Source organism: Rhinolophus sinicus, chromosome 1, assembly GCF_057876585.1.
Source record: "Rhinolophus sinicus isolate RSI-liver-muscle chromosome 1, RSI-T2T, whole genome shotgun sequence".
Classification (NCBI taxonomy): Eukaryota; Metazoa; Chordata; class Mammalia; order Chiroptera; family Rhinolophidae; genus Rhinolophus; species Rhinolophus sinicus.
Genome location: NC_142501.1, coordinates 168,295,672 through 168,317,695, shown reverse-complemented (window position 1 = coordinate 168,317,695; position 22,024 = coordinate 168,295,672). Strand labels below are relative to the sequence as shown.

The 22,024-nt window shown below is 34.7% G+C and overlaps 1 protein-coding gene across 8 annotated transcripts in view; it reads right to left on the bottom strand.

Annotated features, from left to right (window-relative positions):
- PTPN13 (protein tyrosine phosphatase non-receptor type 13) overlaps positions 1-22,024 on the bottom strand; it is a 173,094-nt gene that overhangs the window by 127,549 nt on the left and 23,521 nt on the right. For all 8 annotated transcript variants that reach the window (XM_019731269.3, XM_019731271.3, XM_019731274.3 and 5 more), the window contains exon 2: positions 7,066-7,185. In XM_019731269.3, the coding sequence (XP_019586828.3) occupies positions 7,066-7,180 (115 nt within the window). In that variant the 5' untranslated portion in view covers positions 7,181-7,185. The remainder of the gene's footprint in view (positions 1-7,065; positions 7,186-22,024) is intronic.

Below are 22,024 nucleotides of genomic sequence, written 5' to 3'. Positions count from 1 at the left end.
CTCATTCAATTCTCCATGAACCTGAACTCCCCTACATTTTTAATATCCAAGTGATCTCCTCAGCGCTATTGTCCAATTTACTAATTTTCTCTTTAAAAAGAAAAGAAAATCTGTGTAATCTGTTAAGCTCTCCACTGAGGTTGTAAACTTCGTCACTATATACTTCGTTTCTAGAAGTTTTATTTCATTTCCCGCCGATTCTGCCTGTATTAATTAATTTGCTAGGGCTGCCATTACAAATACCACAGACTGGGTGGTTTCAACAACACAAATTTATTTTCGCACAATTTTGGAATCTAGAAATCCAAGATCAAGGTGCGAGGAAGGGTTGGTTTTTTCTAAGGCCCCTCTTCTTGGCTTGTAAGTGGCCGTTTTCTCTCTCCCTGTGTCTTCACATGGACCTCCCTCTCTGTATAGCTGTCCTAATTTCCTCTTTTTATCCTTTAAGGACACAGGTCACAATGGATTAGGGCCTACCCTAATAACCTAATTTTAACTTAATTACTTCTTTAAAGACCTTTTCTCCAAATAGTCACATTCTGAGGTACTGGGAGTTAGGATTTCAACATAGGAATTTTAGGAGACACAATTTAGCCTATAACACTGCCTATTTAAAAAATCTTCAGTATCTTGAATTTTTCTTATTTTCTTCAACTATATCAAGTCATTTTAATATACTAAATTCAATATACTAATTTAAACATACTAAAATGATTCTACTATTGGAATTAGGTGATATTTTTTAAATGTGGAGAATCTACGGCTATTTGATTAAAACTAGGAAACTGAATCTCTTGCTCAAGAAAGTCAGGTTAAGCATTTGATTGGAAAACATTTTCTTTTAAAAACAGTTTCAAATTAATAAGGGAAAAGGTCAAGCTCTAAATTTAAAAACTAAACAATTTTTGGGAAATATGTGATCTATTTTTATAAGTAGCTTTACTAAGGCAAAACTGGTACACAACTACTGCACACACTGAAAGAGTACAATCTGAGGTTCTGACATTGGGTAACTACGTATTACCACAATCAAGGCAATAAACATATCCACCACCCACACGTTTTCTCATACACTTTTGTAATCCTGCTTCCTAGCCCTCGCTTACCTCTCATCCCCAAGCAATCACTGATCTGCTTCATCAATACAGTTTAGTTTGCATTTTTTAGAATTTTAGATTAGAATCATCCAATAGGTATTGTTTCCATCTTATTTCCTTCACTGTACAATTCATTATTTTGAAATTAATTCATGGTGCTGCATTTATCAATAGTTCGGTCCTTATTATTGCTGTGTAGTGTTTCATTATATGGATGTGCCACAGTTTGTTTACACATTCAATGTGTTAATAAACATTTTGGTTTGTTTACAGCTTTTGGTTACGGCAAATAAAGCTGCTATGAACATTCACGTACAAGCCTGTGTATGGACATATATTTTCATTTCTTTTGGGTAGGTACCTAGGAGTGCATATGGTAGGTCTATATTTAACTTTTTAAGAAACTGTTAAAGTTTCCAAAATGTAAAATCGTACCATTTTGCATTCTCACTAGCAATGAACGAGTATAAGAGTTCCACTTGCCCCAAGTCCTTGCTAACTCTTGGTACTGTCAGTCTTTTTAATTTTACACATTCTAATTGATGTATGCTAGTATATCTGTAGTTTTCACTTGCATCTTCTTGATGATTAATGATGTGAGGATTTTGTATTTCCGATGACTAATAATTTTGTTAGTATTTGAAATCTGAAACTGTGTATCTTCTTTGGTGAAGTACGTGTTCAAATCTTTTGCCCAATTTTGGGGTATCGTCTGTTTCTTACTACTGAGTTTTGAGAGTTCTTTATATATTCCGGATACAAGTCCTTCATCTGTTACATGAGTTTCTAAGTATTTTCTCCCACCCTTTGATTCCATTTTTCATTCTCTTCACAACGTGTTTAGAAGAGTTTAATTCTGATAAAGTTCAGTTTATAATTTTTTTTCTTTTATAAATCAAGCATTTGGTAGCATATCTAAGAAATCTTTCCCTAACCTAGGGTCACAATTATGGTCTCCTATGCTTTCTTCTAGAACGTTTATAATGTTAAGTTTTATATTTAGATCTATGACCTTTTATGATTTAGTTTTCATACGTGGTATGAGGTAAGAGTCAAAGTTGATATATTTTTTTTTTGTATGTAGATATCCAATCGTTACATCACCATTCAGTTCTACAGGCTTTTTTATAGATTCCACCAAATTTTCTATATAGACATTCATGTCATTTTTCAATAAATACAGTTTCACTGCTTTCTTTCTAATCTGGATTCCTTAATTTCTTTTTCTTGCCTTACTACACTAGTTAGAACTTTAGTACTATGTTGAATATAAGTAATGAGAGCAGACATCCTTATTCTGATCTTAGAGGGAATGAGTCAATGTTTCACTATTAAGTATGAGTTAGCTATAAGTTTTTTCTATCTGCCCTTTATCAGATTGATATAGTTCCTTTTTATTGGCAGGTTTTCTTTTTTTAAGTCAGGAAAGGATGTTGGATTTTATCAAATGTTTTTTCTGTATCTACTGAGATGATTATATAGTTCTGTTTCTATTTAGTTTATAAATATGGTGAATTATACTGATTGATTCGTGAATGTTAAACTAATCTTGTACTCCTAGGACCTATATATTATCACTTTATATATTGTTGGATTCAATTTGTTAAAAATTTGTTAAGAATTGTTCATCAATGTTCATATAGTATATTGGTCTATAGCTCTCCAATGTCTTTGTTTGGTTTTGGTATTATAGTAATGTTGGCCTCACAGAATTAATTAGGAAGTATTTCCTCCTTTTTAATCTTCTTCAAGCATTTAATAGAGAATTGCTGTTATTTCTTCTTTAAATTTAAAAAATTCCATAGTGAAGCAATATGGGCCTGGAATTTTCTTCATGGGACATTTTAAACTACATATTCAATCATCTTAACATATGTAGGACAATTCAGGTTGTCTACTTTTTCTTGAGTGAGCTTTTAGTAGTTTGTGTCTTTTCAGGTGTCCATTTCATGTAAGGTGAAGTTTTCCAACAACTTTATTGAAAAATTTTCCTTATTATTCATTTAACATCTGTAGAACATGAAGTGATGTAACTTTTACCATCTGATATTTTTCTAAACATCAAGTTGCTACGTTCATAGGAAAGCTATCAATTTTAAAATTTTATTGTCATGTATACATAATGATTTTACAGCTCTAAACAGGTATTGTTCATAAATACTTTAAAATAGTTATGTTATTTCTGTTCTGCCAATATTAATTCTTACAAGTCATTTAAACTGGACCTTGTTTCCTTATCTGTAAAAATGATTACTTAGGTGAAATAGAATAAGATCATTCCAGCTCAAAGAGTTTAATTCCATAAATAAAAATATACATGTATGTGTTGTTTTAACTTTACATATTTTTTACATGTTTTTTCTCCTTCCCATGGCAAGGATATCTCCCTGAAAGTATTTATTCAATGAAAGCAATTCTGTGAAACAAAAACAGGAAGAACTTAATTCTGCTGGTATTTCACTTAATTCTGCTAATAAAGTAATAGATCATGTATTCTCTAGTAAGACTGCTTTTTAAACAGGTGCCTACAAATTCGAATTTTTGAATATTTTTTAATGAGTGAAAAGCAGAGAAGTTTATCTGATTTTGCCCCAGTTATCTGTAGTAATTTGTGGTTTTCACTCATGCATATAACAAGCAAACCTTTATAATGAAATATAGCCAAAGGATTCCATGTGCCCTGCTCTCTGCAACTGTATCCAAATTTGTTTTCCAAAAACAATAAGACATGTGACATGGTCTTCTGAATTTTCCCAGGACACTTGCTGGTAACTCTTTGAATTTTTTTATTTAGACAATGAATTTTGCTTGTTTCTTTAGCAGTTCTTTTTTATCGAAATTCTTTATTCTATTTTCTTTGTGTTTAATTTACTAATTTCATTATTATTTTATTTATTAAGCAGGGAACCAGAAATGACTACACATAAAGGGATTTATATGGGATTTATATCCTTGCCTAAACACAGAAGATTGGGTCTTTTCTCTCATTAGTTCTGAAGAGGCAATTTTCAAAACAACCACTCTAGTATCTTAAAATCCCAAAGATTTAAAAGATCTATTTTCTGCAAAGAGCAACAGTTCTATAACTTAAAACAAACAAAAAAAATCACTCTTTTGGGCAACTATTATAATTGTAAGCTACTTTTTCCAAAGCAGCAATAATTTCCGTTCTAAAGATTATCTAGAATGTATATCACAATGGCATTGTTTTTTATTATCTAGGACCACTGAGCCCATGCATGAGTTTATCCATGATGTAAAAAGCTAAAATCTTAAATGTGTGTTTTTCTCTGACATACGCTATGCTTTCTAATCAGTGAGTAAGATGGACTGAGAAACATATAATTAAGAAGGGAGGATCCCTAATAAAATTCCTCCAGAATTTTTATTTCAATGGCTACATTTAATTTTCAAATTAATAAATAGTATTTCCTCAGCTTGCCAAAAAAGTAAAATCCAGCTATCTACTATTTGTACGAAACACCTAAGTTACAATACATAATTTGAAAATGAAGGAGGAAAGATATTCTAGGTAAATGGCAAGGAAAAAGAAGCAGAGATGGCAATGTTAAAAGCAAACTAGATAGAATGCTTGTTATACCCTAGAAACAGAACATACATTCTTTCCAAATGCCCACAGATTATCTACAAAAACAGACCATGTACAAGGCCACAAGCAAATCTCAAAAAAACTCTAAAAAGTAATCACACAGACTACACATTTTAATAATCACAAGACAATAAAACTAAGAAACTTATAACAAAGAAAACCAATCAGTATCACCACAATCATCTAAATGTTTGGAATTATGTATTTAAAACAGTTTTAAATTTTTCGTCTTCTGAGGAGAAACTCATTTGAATATAATGTCTTTCAACAAAGTCATGCTTAGGTACCATTATTCTATGAATAACAACTACAACAATTTACTTAAAAAAGGTTGAAAGACTTAGATTACTAGGAGGCTCAAAAAGATGAAAAAATAGATTAATTTTCGTGACTTGAGTTCAATAACTCTCCGGTAGAAATGCTTATTTCCAGCCTTTTATTCATAGGAATATCAACTTTCACTTAAAAACTAAAAAAGACACAGAAGCAACATACAAGTTCAAAAAGACAGGAGGAAAAGCCATCCATAAGAACTAAAACAAAGGTTTGTATAACAGACACAAGAAGATAAAACCAAAAGAGGAAAACACATTTTAGAAAACCAAACTTCTTGGAGACCACTGTATTTTACTTACTTTCCCCCCCTAACAATCCTGCCTTATTCAAAAGGGTAGAGAACCAAGACCAACACCATTCATCCACAAAACAAGCAAATATAGGTATCCCCTGCTTTTCGAAAGTCTGCTTTACTCCACGTGGCTTTTTAAAAATATCTACATTAATATTTGCTTTCTGCTAACTAAAATCCAAAGAGGATTTTCGCTTTTACAAAAAAAGGCAAAAAGCGAAAATAGTATTTAGTGTTTGTTTTGCAGGGAGCCATTATAGAGGCAGTGCACCAGAGGCAAAGAAAGTTGCACTGCCAAGCTCCTTTCCTGGAAGCACACTCAGCATCTCAGCATCAAGCTGCCATAGCTTGGAACTGTGTCTGTGAGGATCTGTGCTTTACCTCCATTTATTTTGTGTATCCTGTGTATCCGTTACAAAAATGTACCCTAAGGTATCAGCAAAGCCTGAGAGAGTTTATAAAAGTGTTACTTACGTTTAGCATAAAACTAGATGTACTTAAACGTATCTGGTGTGATTTGGTAGGTTATTTGGGGGGGTCTGGGAACACTCAAAATTTTTTCCATATAAATGAATGGCAATTGCTTCTTCGATTTATGCCATTTCGGCTTAATGAAAGGTTTCATAGGAATGCTCTACTTTCGGATAACAGGGGAACCTGTAATTTTTTAAAATTTCAGTTTGTTACAAGAGTAAGGAGAAAAACCTGTGGCTAAAGGACATTGCACTATCAAATACAAGAAATGAAAAAACATAGACTTCAGATAAACTAAATCAAATAAATAGCAATTTCCAATTGGCAAGCATAAGAGTTGGTAATCTCTAGACTGCCAAAGAACCCAAATTCAATTTCTCTGTATCACTGAGGTTACTCAGTGATACAGAGATGCTGATGCTACTCAGCCAGGGCCCAGACTTTGAGAACTCCTACTATCCTCAGAACCTCATCTATTTCTATGCTTATTGTGCCTGATGTAGTCATTCAAATCAGTTATAAAGATTGATTCTTCCCTCAGATGAAGGCTGGTCTTTACCTACTGTTCTAAATAGGTGTTGATCATGTGGAATGAATGGCAAACATCATCTTCAGGTGGAGCTTTTCTGCGTGATATCATATGTTTTTGGACAACCAAAGGGTGACTCTCACTTTTCCAGCTCCAAAATGCCACACAACCATTTGGGGCAATGACGACCTCCACAGAGAGGCACCAAACCAGTTATTCAGTAACATTATCCCAATTTAGATGTACAGGGATGCACATAATATTCTGCCAGGAAGGCTTTTTCCTCCCTCTTAGCTGGTTAACTTCTCCTTTTTCAGGTCTTAGCTTGTGGGTGACTTATGCAGGGAGGCCTTCCTTTTTTTCCTTCCCGAGGACCACGTCAAATCTTCTTATTATGGGTTCTCATAGAGTCACTGAATCCCCTCCTTTGTAGCCCTTGTCATGGTTGAATTTTTAACAATTGTTTATGTAAATATTTTGTTAATATCTATTTTCTACACTGGACTGTGAGTTCCCGACAGACAGGGAATGTTTTTGGTTTTCATTATCATTATATTTTCAGTCCCTAGCACAGTATCAGTATTAGGGCATATAGAAGATGTTCAAATAAAGGTAGACAACATCTGAGCTATTTTAGCCCTAAGAGAGGTAAGAAAAGCATTCCTCTATACTCTGTTCCTTTATCTATTTTCAGCTACCCAATACTCAAATTAAAAAAAAGGCTTACCTTTCCTGAATAATTCTTGGAGACTTTCAGCACTTTGATTTAATACAGCCCATATTTCTTCCTCCTGCAGTGGTCCACCCCGCACCTCCAGGGCCTCAGCTAGTGACACGTGCATATTACCTAGGAAACAAAGATAACAGATGGTCTGCACACCAACAACTTTACTGCACTTGCAGTAGTGAAAGTTCTACATCAGCGGTAAGGGACTATGAGGTCCCTGTCTACCTAATTTCTCAATATTGTCTCCAATCTAAATACTTAAACTCGCAGAGGGTGAGGGAATTGGAGGGGAAAACCCTGAAAACAACCACTTGCCCTAGCACAATAGGGTAAACCACAGAGACAGAACTGCAGAACAGTGGTGCTGACCACTTCATGTGAGGAGACAGACTGCAGGGTCCTGGGAGGCCAGAGTGCAGATGATGAAGCCAAAACAGCCAGACTATACTGAACGCCTTCAGATTATAGTTCCAGGTTTCATCCTATCCATCCAAGTAAACAGAGGAGGAGGAGTAGAGAGGAGACCCTATAGCCATAGTGGGGGTATAGTTGGGAATAAGATGGAATACATCTCTTCTATTCATGGATTGATTTGCACATAATATATATATTATATGTATAATATATATTATATATTATATACGTGTATATTATCTATATCTATATCTATATCTATAGCTATATCTATATAGTTTAACTATAAATTGTGCACTGAATGGACTTAACTATTTCTAGACCCAGCTTTGTTGCTAAAGTGGTTCACAACAGGCCTCTCCAAGATGTGCCACTTTGGCATGGTAATTATTTTGAGCTGATGACAACTGAGACCCTGAGAGCTCATGGAAACTTGTACTTCTCCCTTGAAGAATTTAAATTTGGGGCCTTGTCCATAACAAGAGTTATTACAAAAGACAACTTTTTTTGACCTATCTAGAGAGCAGGACAAACATCAAATTACTGAACATCTGCTCTTCTATTGTCCTTCAAATGACCTTCCCCCCCCCCAAGCCTCAAGGAGCCTTACCTCATCCTTAGCTCAGAATACCATATATACCTCAGTTTCCCTTTCTGTCTCTGAACCTCTCATGTATGTGGGGTTCTCATATGTACCTATGTAATCAAATTTGATTATTTTCTCTTGTTCATCTGTCTCATGTAGGTTTAACTATTAGACTAGCCGAAAGAACCTTGACGAGTAAAGTTCCTTCCTCCATTCCACTGCCAATTTACCATTTGCCTCTGGGAAAGTCATTTCACTTCTAAACCCCAGTTTCCCATTTGTGACACAGAAATAATAATAGTAATAATAACGCCACTATTAACATGACGAGAGGTTATGCTTATAAACATGCTTTGTAATCTAAGACTCTACAGAAGTTGAATTAATAAAAATTTAAAAAGGTGCCTTTGTGGTTACATTTTTGTAGGGTTGAAGTTTTATAATGCCATTCAATTAAGTAGATGATATACTGATAACATTTAAGGTTTTCTATGGGGCTCAATAAGCCTATTTTCATTTTGGAAGGTTGAAATGCAGCTAGTCAAAACCTCCTATATAGATTTTTCTGAATTGATGTCTTGAAAAGAAAATTGCTCTTTACAGTGATTACTAAGATCTACCCAGACCAAACCAATTTAAGCATAATGTATAATGTATATACCTAATGGTAGGTAGAAGCAGATGGGTTTGGAAAAGAAGCTAGAGGGAGTGGAAATGTTAAATACTTTCTGTAGTTATACCCTTCATTAAATTTTAAAATTAACCTACAAAAATACCTGTTTGTCAACTAACAAGAAAAGTCAATACTTTCATTTAATTAACATTTATGGTAATTTAACTCAGACTGAAAAAAGCAATTCCAGCTTCAAATTAGGTCAGCCTTGTCCTGTTACTTTCCTTCTCAAATGTTTACTATAGCATTTTATGCTTAGAGTCTGCCTTGAGGGGTGTCTACTTAAATGCACAAGGTAGTAGTTAAAAGGGAAGATATAGGGTATTACTTTAAAAAAACGACGAGTTTATTAGGTTTGTATAAAAAGTGTGATTATTTATTCAGATCCCTCCCCCCCCCCACTAAAACTTTCTAGGTTTTTCATGTACTTTACTATGATAAAAAAGAAAAAAATTAAATTTATTAAAGGGAAAAAATAGAAGCTTCATTCCTTTCTAAGTGATATCTGAGTTATCTTCCAAATACAACACTACATTACAGTATTTTGTCGTATATAATGCTCACTTTTTGCCCAAATTTGTGAGCGAAAAATAAGGATGCACCTTTTACATGGGTAATACTAATCCTGAATCTATATAAATGTTTTTAATTCTTTTATTTATGCTTATGAGTTAAAAGTGTAACTCTAGAAATCAATAACGATATCCGTATGCAAAATAATACCATGGAATACGATAATCGGTTTCCTCGAACTTACAACAGACTTGCAATGACGAAGAGTTCTTGGCCTTCTATGATGCGTCAATATCCTAAATTTGTTACTGGTACATAAAATTTCTTGTACCTGGTATCTTTTCTTGTGTTTTGTAATTATTTGTTACATAAAATTTCTTGTACCATAATATGTTAAAAAAATAAATGCTAAAATTCCTTTATAATACAAAAAAACAAGTACCTAATGTAAACAAATAAACATTTGAATTAAAAAATTAAAACGAAAGAGTTTTTTCCCCTGAAAGTTTGGGCCCAAAACGTGGGTATGCATTATACACAGGAGCACATTATACACGGAAAAATATGGTAAATTGGAAGCTTCAGGAGAGGCACCAATGAAATACCAACATGACTTGTGAGAAACACTATCCTGTTACAAATTTCCGAAGTAATATGTCTGAGAACCAGTTTAGCTCTAAAGCCAACACACACGGTATAAAGAGTAGAGAGAAAATTACATAAGGAGAATTTTGTTAGAGAATTGTGCTGATTTTCTTGCTTCCCCAAAACAGGAGGGGTGTGGGAAGTGTCATCTGTTTTACCTCAAGCCAGTGAAAGAGGCTTCAGGGAGACCCCATGGGAGTGCTCGGTGTGTGTTCTCTGGAGTTAGGGGGGACAGACTGTTGCCTGATACTTCAGGGATCTAAGGCTTCAGCTATCACTCTGAGCAGCGGGCAGCGGGGAGGAGAGGGCACACAGAGAGTCAGCGGGAGACAGCATGCTGAACTGGGAGCTAGTTAGTCTTCCAGTAAGGAGGGTGGTGGGAATGCAGAGGGGACCAGAAGCAGGGCGACACAGGGTCAGCCTGGAGCTAATGAAACCCTATCCAAAAGATAAAAAGCTTCCCCCAATTTATATTGTGGTAATGGTTGTACAACTCTGTGCTTATACTAAAAACCACTGAAGGCATATTTTTAAAGGGTGAATTTTATGATATGTGAATTATATTTCAATAAAGCTGTTAAAAAATAAAAAGTCCTACTGGGTATACCACTTAGAGGTTCCCAGAGTACCACCAGAAGGAGAATGGGCGGGAGGGTGGGGGGAGAAGCGGAGGAAGAAGAATTAGGTATTGGCTGTAAGAAGAAAAAGTTTTTGAAGTGTCACAGGTGCTTTGGTTTCCACTGAAGGACTCTGAAGAACCCACAAAAGTACACACAAGAGAAAGGGTCACCCTTATGCACATATCAAGTTCAAAAAGAGTGAAGCAATTTTACATCAAGAATTAGGCAAAAATTGTTTGCCTCTTTACCTTTCTTCCTGCAGTTTAAATCCTGATGGGGTCAAATACAGCCAACTTACAAGTGGGTGACGAGATAAGGAACAAAAAGAAAGCCAACCCCGCAGCCTATAACTAATCCTAGCTAGGGGAGGAGAAAGTTTTAGCTTTCAGTGGTGATTGAATTGTTGATTAATATACTGACTAGGCACTTTTAATTATGGGATTTACATCGCGTTTTCCAGTGAAGTGACTAGAGTTATTATTATCATCATCAAAGGATAAGGAGAGAATTTTGGACCTGAGTTGTTACCTAGAAGTGTAACATTGAAATGCTCCTTTCTCTGACTCTATCTAATTCCAACCAGCATTTCTCCCATTGCCTTCAAGCTAATAGATCCTGCTACAGATATGCTAATTAACAGGAGGAATTCTGCTTAAGGCTTGTGTATTTGCAAAAAAAAAAAAAGAGGCCCCTGTCAGAACACGACTCTCCAGAAGAGGTGGGGAAAGATGTACAAAATCTCTTATCAAAGATTTATAGGAGCCTCAGGCTGAGATCACCAGGGGTCAGGGGACCGACTGGGAACAAAGAGATTTAGAGATTTCGTGCTCTTCCTTGGATCCCTGTCAGCGTCTAGCTGTCTACAGTTCTCACCCACCTCTCCCCCCGCCCTCCTCCTTTCCCTTGGGTGCCTTAAAGATGGATTTGTAGAAGCGGTAAGGACTCCCCATCTTTTCAAGCCTTCTCGATCAATAAGACTTTATTTCAAACTCTGATGTTCTGAATATTGGACTTTGAAGCTTCGGGCACACAAACCTTGAACCGGTAACAGGCAAGGGGAACACTTCCCCTTCATGAAACAGAGAGAGAGAAAGAAAGAGAGAGAGCGATCGCGCAAAATAAGTTGCTTTTGATTATACCTTATGCATTATATTGTAAAGCAAATGATATTTGTATTACACACACAAAGTTTTAAATCTTAAAATACTGGCTTTTACTTATTTTTAAAGAAATTAGTTTTTAAAATATAATTTTTCCTATGAAAAAGTAAAAAAAAGCTTTCAATACAACAGTTTTTTCATGGCTTGATTTTTCTATCGACAAAGTTTACAAATTACACCTCTGTGGCTTAATTCAAGCAGGTCTGAATTACGTTTCATTAATTCTGTAAATTTTTACTAATTTTTTTTTTGGTCTATTCAGTGAAGTATCTCTATGCATCTCTGGTTGGAACTTGTTAGAACTCTGAAACACAGATGGAACATTTGTTTTTGTAAAGCAATGTCATCTAGGTAACAGAATAGATTTGTTATTTTTAATTTATAGCTTTGCTAAAATTGACGTTTAAGATTTTAAAAAATTGCCTCACCTCTGTAATCACCTAAACTCAAGATGTAATGTAATGTTAAAGCAACTTTCTAAAAATCAGACAAACAACAAAACTATAGTTTATAAATTGTCTGCCATCACTATCTTTGGCAAATGCCTACTATTATCATCTCTGTTATTTTTATTCACCTTTACTAGTCTGATCATTAGCTCAGAAAAAAAAAGTAAACAAGGGAATGAAGAAATGCAGAAGTGAAAGAAGGATGCAAGAAAAAGAAAGGAAGTAGAGAAGAAAAAGCTGGATGTCAAACAACAGAAGAACAGATGAGGGAAAAAAATTCTTAAGTTTATTACTTTGTTTCCTTTAGACACACTACTAGATAACTTGGGGTGCAGATACATGACTGGCATGACCTTACCATCAAAATGATCCTGCTTTACAATAAACATAATTATATTATTCACTTTTGTTTCCTTGAAAGTTGTGGGCTACATAATAACTAGACAGTTTTTGGAAAGACTTCCAAATAAGAAAAAAACAATTATATAACCAGAGCCATTATTATGTCTTTGGTTGATACAGGTATTATTGTCATGACCTTAAAACTGTGCCCACAGTTAGACAAAAACCACAAAGGGATTCTAACAGATGTCATTTTAATCCTGAAGGATTTGTGGCACTCACAGATAGGAAGCACACAAGTGATTTGTACAGAATGAAACAGTAAACAGATTAACGGAATCCAATCAAATGATATAACAACCTGTCTAGGGGTGGACTAATGAACTAGAAATGTTTAAACTGATTCTAAGGAAATTGGGCCATAAGAGTACCCTGTTTCAAGAACAAAGCGACTATAAAATAGAACTCTTCTGTGGCCACTAGTTTGGGGCAAAGATCCACACTCAGCGTCCTGTCTAAGGATTTCTTTCCTCAGTAAGAAACCACAGTGAGTTGAGAAGGCAACCCGCAAAATTGTAAGCATTTTTTATCCAGTAAGATTCACAATGAAGTTTATAAAAGTTTAAGAGAAGCAAACCCATATAAAGTTTTTAAAGAATCTACATGTATTTGGTATTTTAGCTGTTTTATAATGTTTAAGAGAATAAGGTCAGTTAGAGCAACAGCTCAGCCTTGTGATTCCAATTTAAATAATGTTAATTAAGAAAATGGGTTGAGATATTTTACAATGTGTAAAATGCCACTGGAGTATATAAGACACTTAAGCCATAACATGCTTATCCATTTTCATTCATTAGAAGATTTATTTAAGTACTTGGAAAGATTTTTGTCAGACTGCTAAATACTTTAAAAATAGGCTTTAAATTATATAAATGCAATTTTACAATATTTAAGGGAGTTTAATTAACAAAGTTTGAAAATGGGATTATACTCAATCAAAAGGCCCCTTGAAAGTGACTTAAATTTTCTACAGCTACAAAGAAAAATACAACAATGAAATGTACTGTTAACAGCTTAAGAACTAGGTTTAGAATTTTTCATTAAATAAAAATATTCATTTAAAACTAATTTTTAATTAAGCCTTTCTGTGTATGAGAACACCTTGGAGGCCTTTTTGTTTGTTTGTTTTGTTTGTTTTTAAATTAGGAGATAATCATCCTGATATAGACAGTTTTCTTAGATATGACACCAAATGTGATCAATTTACAAGAAAAATAAGGTAAACTGGGCTTCATCAAAATTAAAATATCTAAAAAAATAAAATTAAAATCTCTGCTCTTTGAAAAGAACTGTCAACAGAATGAAAAGACAAGCCACAAATTAAAGGAATATATTTTCAGATAACATAACTGATAAAGGACTTGTATCCAGAATACATAACTCCCAAAACTCAATAATAGGAAAATAAACATTTTTTTAAAAGGACAAAATATTTAAATAGACACTTCATCAAAGAAGACATACAAAGGGTAAACTGAGCACATGAAAAGATGCTCAACATCATTAGTCATTAGAGAAATGAAAATGAAAACACTCCTACATAGCAATCAGAATGGTTACAATGAAAAAAGACTGACCATGCTAAGCGTTGACAAGGCCGTGGAGGAACCAGAACTCTCACGCAGTGCTAGTGATCATGTGAAATGGTACTCTTTGGAAAGCTGTTAAAAGAGTTTCTAAAAAAGTTAAATATAAGCCTATAATATGATCTAGCCATTCCACTCCAAGGCATTTTCCCAATAGAAATTAAAGCACATAGCCATACAAAACCTCACACACAAATTTCACAGCAGCTTTATTTGTAACAAACACTGGAAACAAGCAAAGTCTATAAACAAGAGAATGGATAAACAGATTTTAGTATATTCCTACAACGGAATACTAAGCAATAAAAAGGAATAAACAATCACTGATACATGCAAAAATATGGGTCTCAAAATAATTATGCTGAGTAAAGGAAGCTAGATAAGAGTACATGCTTTATGATTGCACTTGTGCCAAATTTTAGAAAATGCAAACTGATGTGTTGTTACAGAAAGCAGATCAGTTGCCTAAGGACGGCAGTGCCCTATAGAGAGGCATATCAGAGTGATGAGAAAACGGGAATAATGGATATGTTCGTTATCATGATTGTGATAATGGTTTCACAGTGCATACATAGAGGTCTGACAATTAAGTTCACGAACGTGTTGCAACGATGTTACTAATCTTTTTTGATATCACAGGGATTATTCATTATAAATTAGTACCAACTATACAAGCAGTTAACCAAGTTTACTATTTGGATGTGTTGAAAAGGCTGCATGAAAAAGTTAAACAAAAAAGACCTGAACTTTTCACCAACAATTCACGGCTATTGCATCACAACGCACCAGCTCACAGACCTGTGACAGAGGAGTTTTTAGCCAGTAAACAACTGTTTTGGAACACCCACCCTACTCACCTGATCTGGCCCCCAGTGACTTCTTTCTTTACCAGAAGATAAAGAAAATACTGAAAGACATTTTGATGATATTCAGGACATCAAGGGTAATATGACAACTCTGAGGGCCATTCTAGAAAAAAAGTTACAAAATTGCTTTGAAGGGTGGACTAGGCACTGGCATCGTGCACAGCTTCCCAAGGGGAGTACTTTGAAGGTGACTTTAGTATTAGTCAGCAATGAGGAATGTAGCACTTTTTCTAGGATGAGTTCATGAACTTAATTGTCTGACCTCATACGTCAAAACTTATTAAATTGTACAGTTTAAATAGTATAGTTTATTTTATGCCAACTATGCCTTAATAAAGCTATTAAAAAGAGAAAATAAAAACTAAAACTGAAAGGGAGTCAAATATATGGTGATGGAAATAGAACCGACTCGGGGTAGTAAACACACAATGTTATATGTATATAGATGATGAATTACAGAATTATACATTTGAAATCTATGTAATTTTACTAACCATTGTCACCCTAATAAATTTTAATGAAACAAACAAAGAAAACACCAAAAAAAAACCCAAAAAACTAAAAGTAACCAAAGCCAGGACAACATTGCTTTCCTTTGTCCCATGAAACTGTCTGGATTTTTTTTTTTTTTTTTAAAGATTTTATTGGGGAAGGGGAACAGGACTTTATTGTGTGTACTTCCACGACTTTTTTTTTTTTTCCCCCAAGTCAAGTTGTTGTCCTTCCAGTCTTAGTTGTGGAGGGCACAGCTCAGCTCTAGGTCCAGTTGCCATTGCAAGTTGCAGGGGGCGGAGCCCACCACCCCTTGTGGGATTCGAAGAATTGAACTGGCAACCTTGTGGTTGAGAGCCCACTGGCCCATGGGGGAATCAAACCGGCAGCCTTCGGAATTAGGAGCATGGAGCTCTAACCGCCTGAGCCACCGGGCCACCCCCCACCCCCCACCCCCTTTTTTTTTTTTTTATTTTCAGAAGAAACCAAGCCACAACGCCAGGTAACACGTTTTTGTTTTTTAATTTGTTTTCTAAAAGTTAACTTTTCTCATTGAAAACAAAAAGCTATAAAACTAAAGAAACCAAAACCCAAGGCTAGGTTCTGAGATCTTCTCTCTTAGACAGTCAAAGCATATCTAAGATGCCATGTAACTCATATGTTTATAAAGTCAGAATTTGTGGATTGATAACACGATCATTTTTTAAAAATTCAGTATTAAACATAGCAATCTCTTATTTTTCTCGACTTCTAATTTCCTAAAGAGTTTAAAGTTGAAATGATAACTGCAATTACAGGACAATTTAGATAATGTGAAGTTATATCTACCTTTTAACTTTTGATACAGAATGGTCAACACAAAGGCATATGTATACAAAGCAGAAATAACAAGCGCACTATTAGAGCTCTAGAAGACTAAAAGCGAATCTAATAAAATAAATATATTAATATTTCTTTCCATTAGGGGTAGGTATAGACCAGGTAGAAGAGAAAAAAAACATTATCACCTAATATAGTTAGGAAAGACTAAGAAAGAATTGGGATTTTAAGGAGAAAAAGAGAAAACTGAGTCAATTTTTAACTGGACGTTGCCTCAAGGTAGAAAACAGCATGTGTCTAAACATTTTTATTGAAGTTGGAGCAATGCTTAATATTTGTCAACTTTTCCATTGTACTTTCCCAGTGAGAGAAATGAAACTAAAACAAACACAAGTCTAAATTGCCTTTCTGGGTCTCTGGCTCATGTCAACTACTTATCTAAACAGAAATCATATATGCCTGCTCCCTGCTTTCAAAGGACAGCTTCAAAAAACCAGAAGAAAAACGCTGGAATTCTTCAATCCCTCTCTGTATCATTTAAACTCAAGAAGAAAGTAAACTTTCCAATTTCACATTTGTTGTATTTCTCTTCACCAACTGAAATGTATCAACAGAAAACAATGTTGTAGTAGAATTTGGGTTTTGAGTATTGTCTTTCTACATCACCTCTCCTCCATACCCACTGACTTTTATTAAGATCATTGTTACAGGTAATTTGCTGGTCTTCCTCAAGAAATACAGACTTAAAATATCTCAAGAGTGGGCAGCCACTAAAGGAAACAAATAGGTAAAAAGGAAGCTCCTGCAAAAATCCAGGAAAGAACCAATGGAAGCTTGGCCCAATGGAAGATGGTAGCTGTGGAATGGGTGGAAAGTGATCAGATTCAGAAACACTTTGAAGGAAGGACCAAAGGGATTTGCTGATTATAGATGCTCTTTGCCCTGAGAAACTGGGAGAGTGAAGTTACCATCAACTAAGATGGAGTGGACTGTGTGAGGAGTCAGTTTGAAAGAGACATGTCAGAGCTCAATTTTGTACAAGTCTGTGATGCTAACTAGACATTCCAGTGAAGATGCCAAGTAGATAGCTAGATATGAGTCTGCAGTTTATGGGAGACATCTGAGATAGAGATAAATATTTAGATATTGTCGGCATATAGATGGTATTTTAAAGCTCTGAAAGTTCATGAGATATCTAAGGCAATACATGCACACACAAGAAACATCCATGGACAGAGAAATAAGGACTAATAAGAAAAAGAGACTGAGCAGGAATGGCTTTGCCCCCAACACACCTCTTTCAGAGATCCTTAATTGCTTCAGAACAGGTTTGGTTTTTAAAAAAATTGTATTTGTTCAAATCAGGATCCAAATAAGGCCCATAATTGTGCGTCTCTTTTACTCTAAAACAGTAATTCCTTTGTTATTTTATGCCATTGATTTGTTGAACACAAATTGGTTATAATTTTAAAATCCATTTTTTCTCTCATGTTAAGCTTTAGATCCCATCACTAGAAACAGATGAACTGAATTCACAGCAAATAAGATTTTTCTAGCCTTCATCTGATTACTTTAAAAAGGATTTTATGTATTTATTTAGTTATTAGCAAAGACTCCATAAGCCTGCATTCTGTATTCTGTAATTATCTTTCTCAAAATGACAGTGTTTGTTTTATTAACATTACCAGAAAACTCTATGGTAAAGTAAATGATAAACAGTAAAACTTATAATTTGTGTTCAGACTGGTCCATAGGGCATGGAATTGGGCAATGGCCCTATTTTCCAAACTGTATCAGTCTGAAGATAAATTCATTACAATTTCACTGAGTGTAAATTACCTAATGTGCAGTTAGAAGGATGAAAATAAAATGACCCAATGACAAGGTGGCAATATTAACTCAAATGACATCTAGAGACACAAAGCACATAAGATTTTAAGAAAGAACAGTATTTATTTAAGGTTCTGTTAAGGATTGCATAAACAATGAACTTATTAAGGTCAATCAAAATGTTTGAAAGACAACTGTTAGCATTTTTGATATCACTCGTTGAGTTACAGCTACTGACTTTTACGAATAAGGAGGAAGAGATGGAGAAGAAGAGACAGAGAGGGAGAGGGGAAAAAAGAATAAATAAAGGAGCAATAGCAAAAGAATGAGAAAGAGAAAGGGAAAAAAATCTGGCTTCCATTATCTCTTATGTATACTCTTGTTTATATACAGGTTCCCAACCACTTAAGAGAAAGTGGACCAGCTGTGTTTTAGTAGTGAGAAGTTCTCGGGTTTTAGAAGAGTAATGCCATGCTTGCTTATACTGTATCCTATGAAACAACCTCCAGCAGAGGTCAAGGGCTGCATCCAGTAATCTAACACATTAACATTTCTGCAGCAAACTTAGGACTATTGACACTAAGTGGGATGAATAAAAACTATAAACAGCCTCATGTCAGTTCAAGTCAGTTTTGTCACCAAAAAAGCTCAGGTCAAGTTTGCCTTCAAATGAGTTACGAAAACTCTTTTGCTTTTTCAGTCATTTTTGTATTTATTCTGGAATTGCAGATAAGGGAGTGTGAACATATATTTCATTAAAGAGACGCACTAGCTTTATAAGAAATTCTATTATCTTTGGGAGCGCTATGGCATAATTCTAGGCACTTAAGGATGGAATTGAACCCAGTTAAAATTTATATGGTGACATCAAGATTATATTTAAGGGCTGTCTTTTTTAAATGGAGGTTAAAGTTTAAGACAAATATTCCATTGCTTATTATTGTGAATATAAGTTTTCGATCAACTAACTGTTAAAGACATCACATCTTCAACAAAGGACTGAGTCTCCATTCATGGCCTACAGTGTGAACTCCACACAGGTACCCAAGCCAGGGCTTTGCCTTCTGAGTGTAAGGAATTCCAAAAGCCTGTGAGAAACCGGGAACACAAGATTTACTTAGAGGTAAAAGGCAGCCGACATGACAGAGGGTTATGTTGTAAATCTGTGTTTTAGAGAGATATGAGAGGCTTCAAGAGAAACAGAGAAACTGCCAGAAACAACAGCTACCTACACAAAAAGAGAGAAATCTTCCCTATGATCAATTAGTTGTAAACTCGGGTAATTTGAGGGAAAACAGCTGGGGTGCAAAGCAGTAATAGTTATTTGACAAATACTTCTAAAATCACCTCCAGAGCAGTGACTTTATCTATTTGAAAATATCCAAGAGTATATGAAGATGGCTAGGGCTCTAGCAATCTGCATTGTACAAACAAGACTTAAATACTGACATTTAATTAATGAGCATAGTGGTGAGGTAATTATATTCTGTGTTCATTACTCAAGGAGAATGTGGTCCAGTATATATGATTAAAGAATATGATGTTTAACATCTTCTGTTTTCTGTTGTTTACATTACATGTAATGTTAGTGACATCATAGCATAAATGGATGGAACACACTCAAGAAGACCTCGTTGTACTCCAGTAAACAAAAGACTTCATGTATCTAAATGGATGAAATGTCTGGTCATGTTCTCAACATTCAGTACCCGCCTAGTACAGTTTCAATGTTATGTACTCATATGAAAATCCTTACTAAATTTTGGGGGTTTTTTACTCATAACTACAGAATAAGGAACTTGTCAAAAGTGCCAGTAGGAAGCTTTTTCAATATCGCCAAAAACAGAGAAGTATCTTTATTCCCTTCAGTCCTATTGTAAGAACTTTACAAGTTATAGGATATATTTTTCTAATGCCAAACTGCAAATAAAACAAAAGGAAAGAAAAAAGAAAGATTTGGCTTTTGAACTGAGCTAATAATGGGCAGACTGATTTCTTGATCTGAAAAAACGGGGATCACTGAGTTAATATGTGTCTGGAACATAATAACTGCTTAATATATGTTGGTTATTATTGTTAAAGATTAGTGAGAGATTTCAATGAAAAAAATATAATACAAATAACTAGATTTTTCAGTCTTTCTGGCAGCTCAGAGATGGAAATTTGATAAAGGAGAATGCAGGCTGCATTTTGCAAGCACATTAGCCTGAGATAGGCTTAACCTATAGATAAAGAAAATTCAAGCTCTTTGATCTTTTAAAGATCTAATACAAAGGAAAATTTTAACTTAAAAAAGAAAAGGGCACTGCTTGCTGTTTTAGTAAGCAAACATACTGAAACTGCATTAAAATACATAGAGGGAAGAGAGACAATTCTGGAAGCTTTCCACATCCTGAGGCCTTTCATTTCTTAGGAGTAGAAACAGGATGGTGAAGAGACCCAAACTCAACTCTATCACTATATCCCATTTCCATATTCCTAAATTCTTTTCTAACATCTCTGATTATTAAATTTGGCTTGAGGTGGAGTAATACTAGTGGTGAGCGAGAACTTCTGCAGCTAAATTCTAGAAAACTGAATTCCACAATAAGCAAATTACTGTTTTTAATTCTCTTTCAATACTTCTAATTTGGTCATGGAGAAAATTCCAGTTTAGAGCTTGTTTGTTTGTTTACTTGCTCATCTCCCTTTTTAACAAATGGAGACATGTCCCAAGCTTGGAGGACTGCTATACAGGCAGGCCACCCTATTATAGTTTATATTTAATAACATCATTTTGTGTTCACGTATTATAATAACATTGACTTTTGTACTTACCTTCAACTTATGGAACATTTTACTGGTTTTCCATTTTAGGAAATAATATTGATCTAAGATTTCCTTTCTAAATAAATAAATTCAAGCACAAAAATGAGGTATGTTAAAAATATTAATCAAATGGCATTAGGACAACACAAAGATTATGATGGTAGTAGTATGCAAATAAAATATGGGAAAGACAAACTTAAGGAAATTCTATTCTTAAGGAAAAACTTAGCAAGATGGTTTCATTAATGGGCAAGAAAGGAACTGAATTTTTAAATTTTATTTAATTCTAATTTATATTTAAGTGGCTACATGTGACATGTGACTAACGTATTGGGTATTGGACGGTGGAGATCTAGAAAACTATGATGATAGAGTTATAACGAGTCTCTTTGCTTTCTCTCTGGCCCCTTTGTGGTTTATTCCCAAAGCAGTAGCTAGTAAACCTTTTGAAATGTAGATCTAATCATGTCAATCCTGTTTCATGATTTCCCATCACACTTAGAACAAAAATCTCAAATCCCTACTCAGGCTGACAGCTCCCCACATGATTTTTCCCCAGGCTGCCTTTCCACCTCTTCTCACTGTCCCCATCACTGCCAACACACTCAACCTCAGCCCTAGTGACTCTAGCCCTTGTATTTGTCTACAACCCTCGATTCAAATATCTACATGGCTAAGCCTTCTCATTCTATCCAGCCCTGGATCAATTATCACCTAGCAGAAAGGCTTTCCTTGGCCACTCAATCTGAAATAGAGCATGACCCACTTTCTTTCTCTCATACCCTTAATCAATTACATAATACTTCATAGTGTTTATAATTAATCTGACAATACATTATAGATTGAATGTTTTGAATGTCTCTCAGAATGAAATGCAAAACTCAGAAGGGCAGAGTTTGTCTCATTAACTGGTGTATCCCCAAATGTTTAGGACAGTGCCTGGCACACAGCAGATTCTCAATAAATATTTACTGAACGACTAAATAACTTCAATCTCATTTACCCTCTCTCAATTTCACATTTATATAATATTTATTCAGTGCTCATTATTTACATGGTGCTGCATCAACGACAATATCAGTGACAATGTGATGAA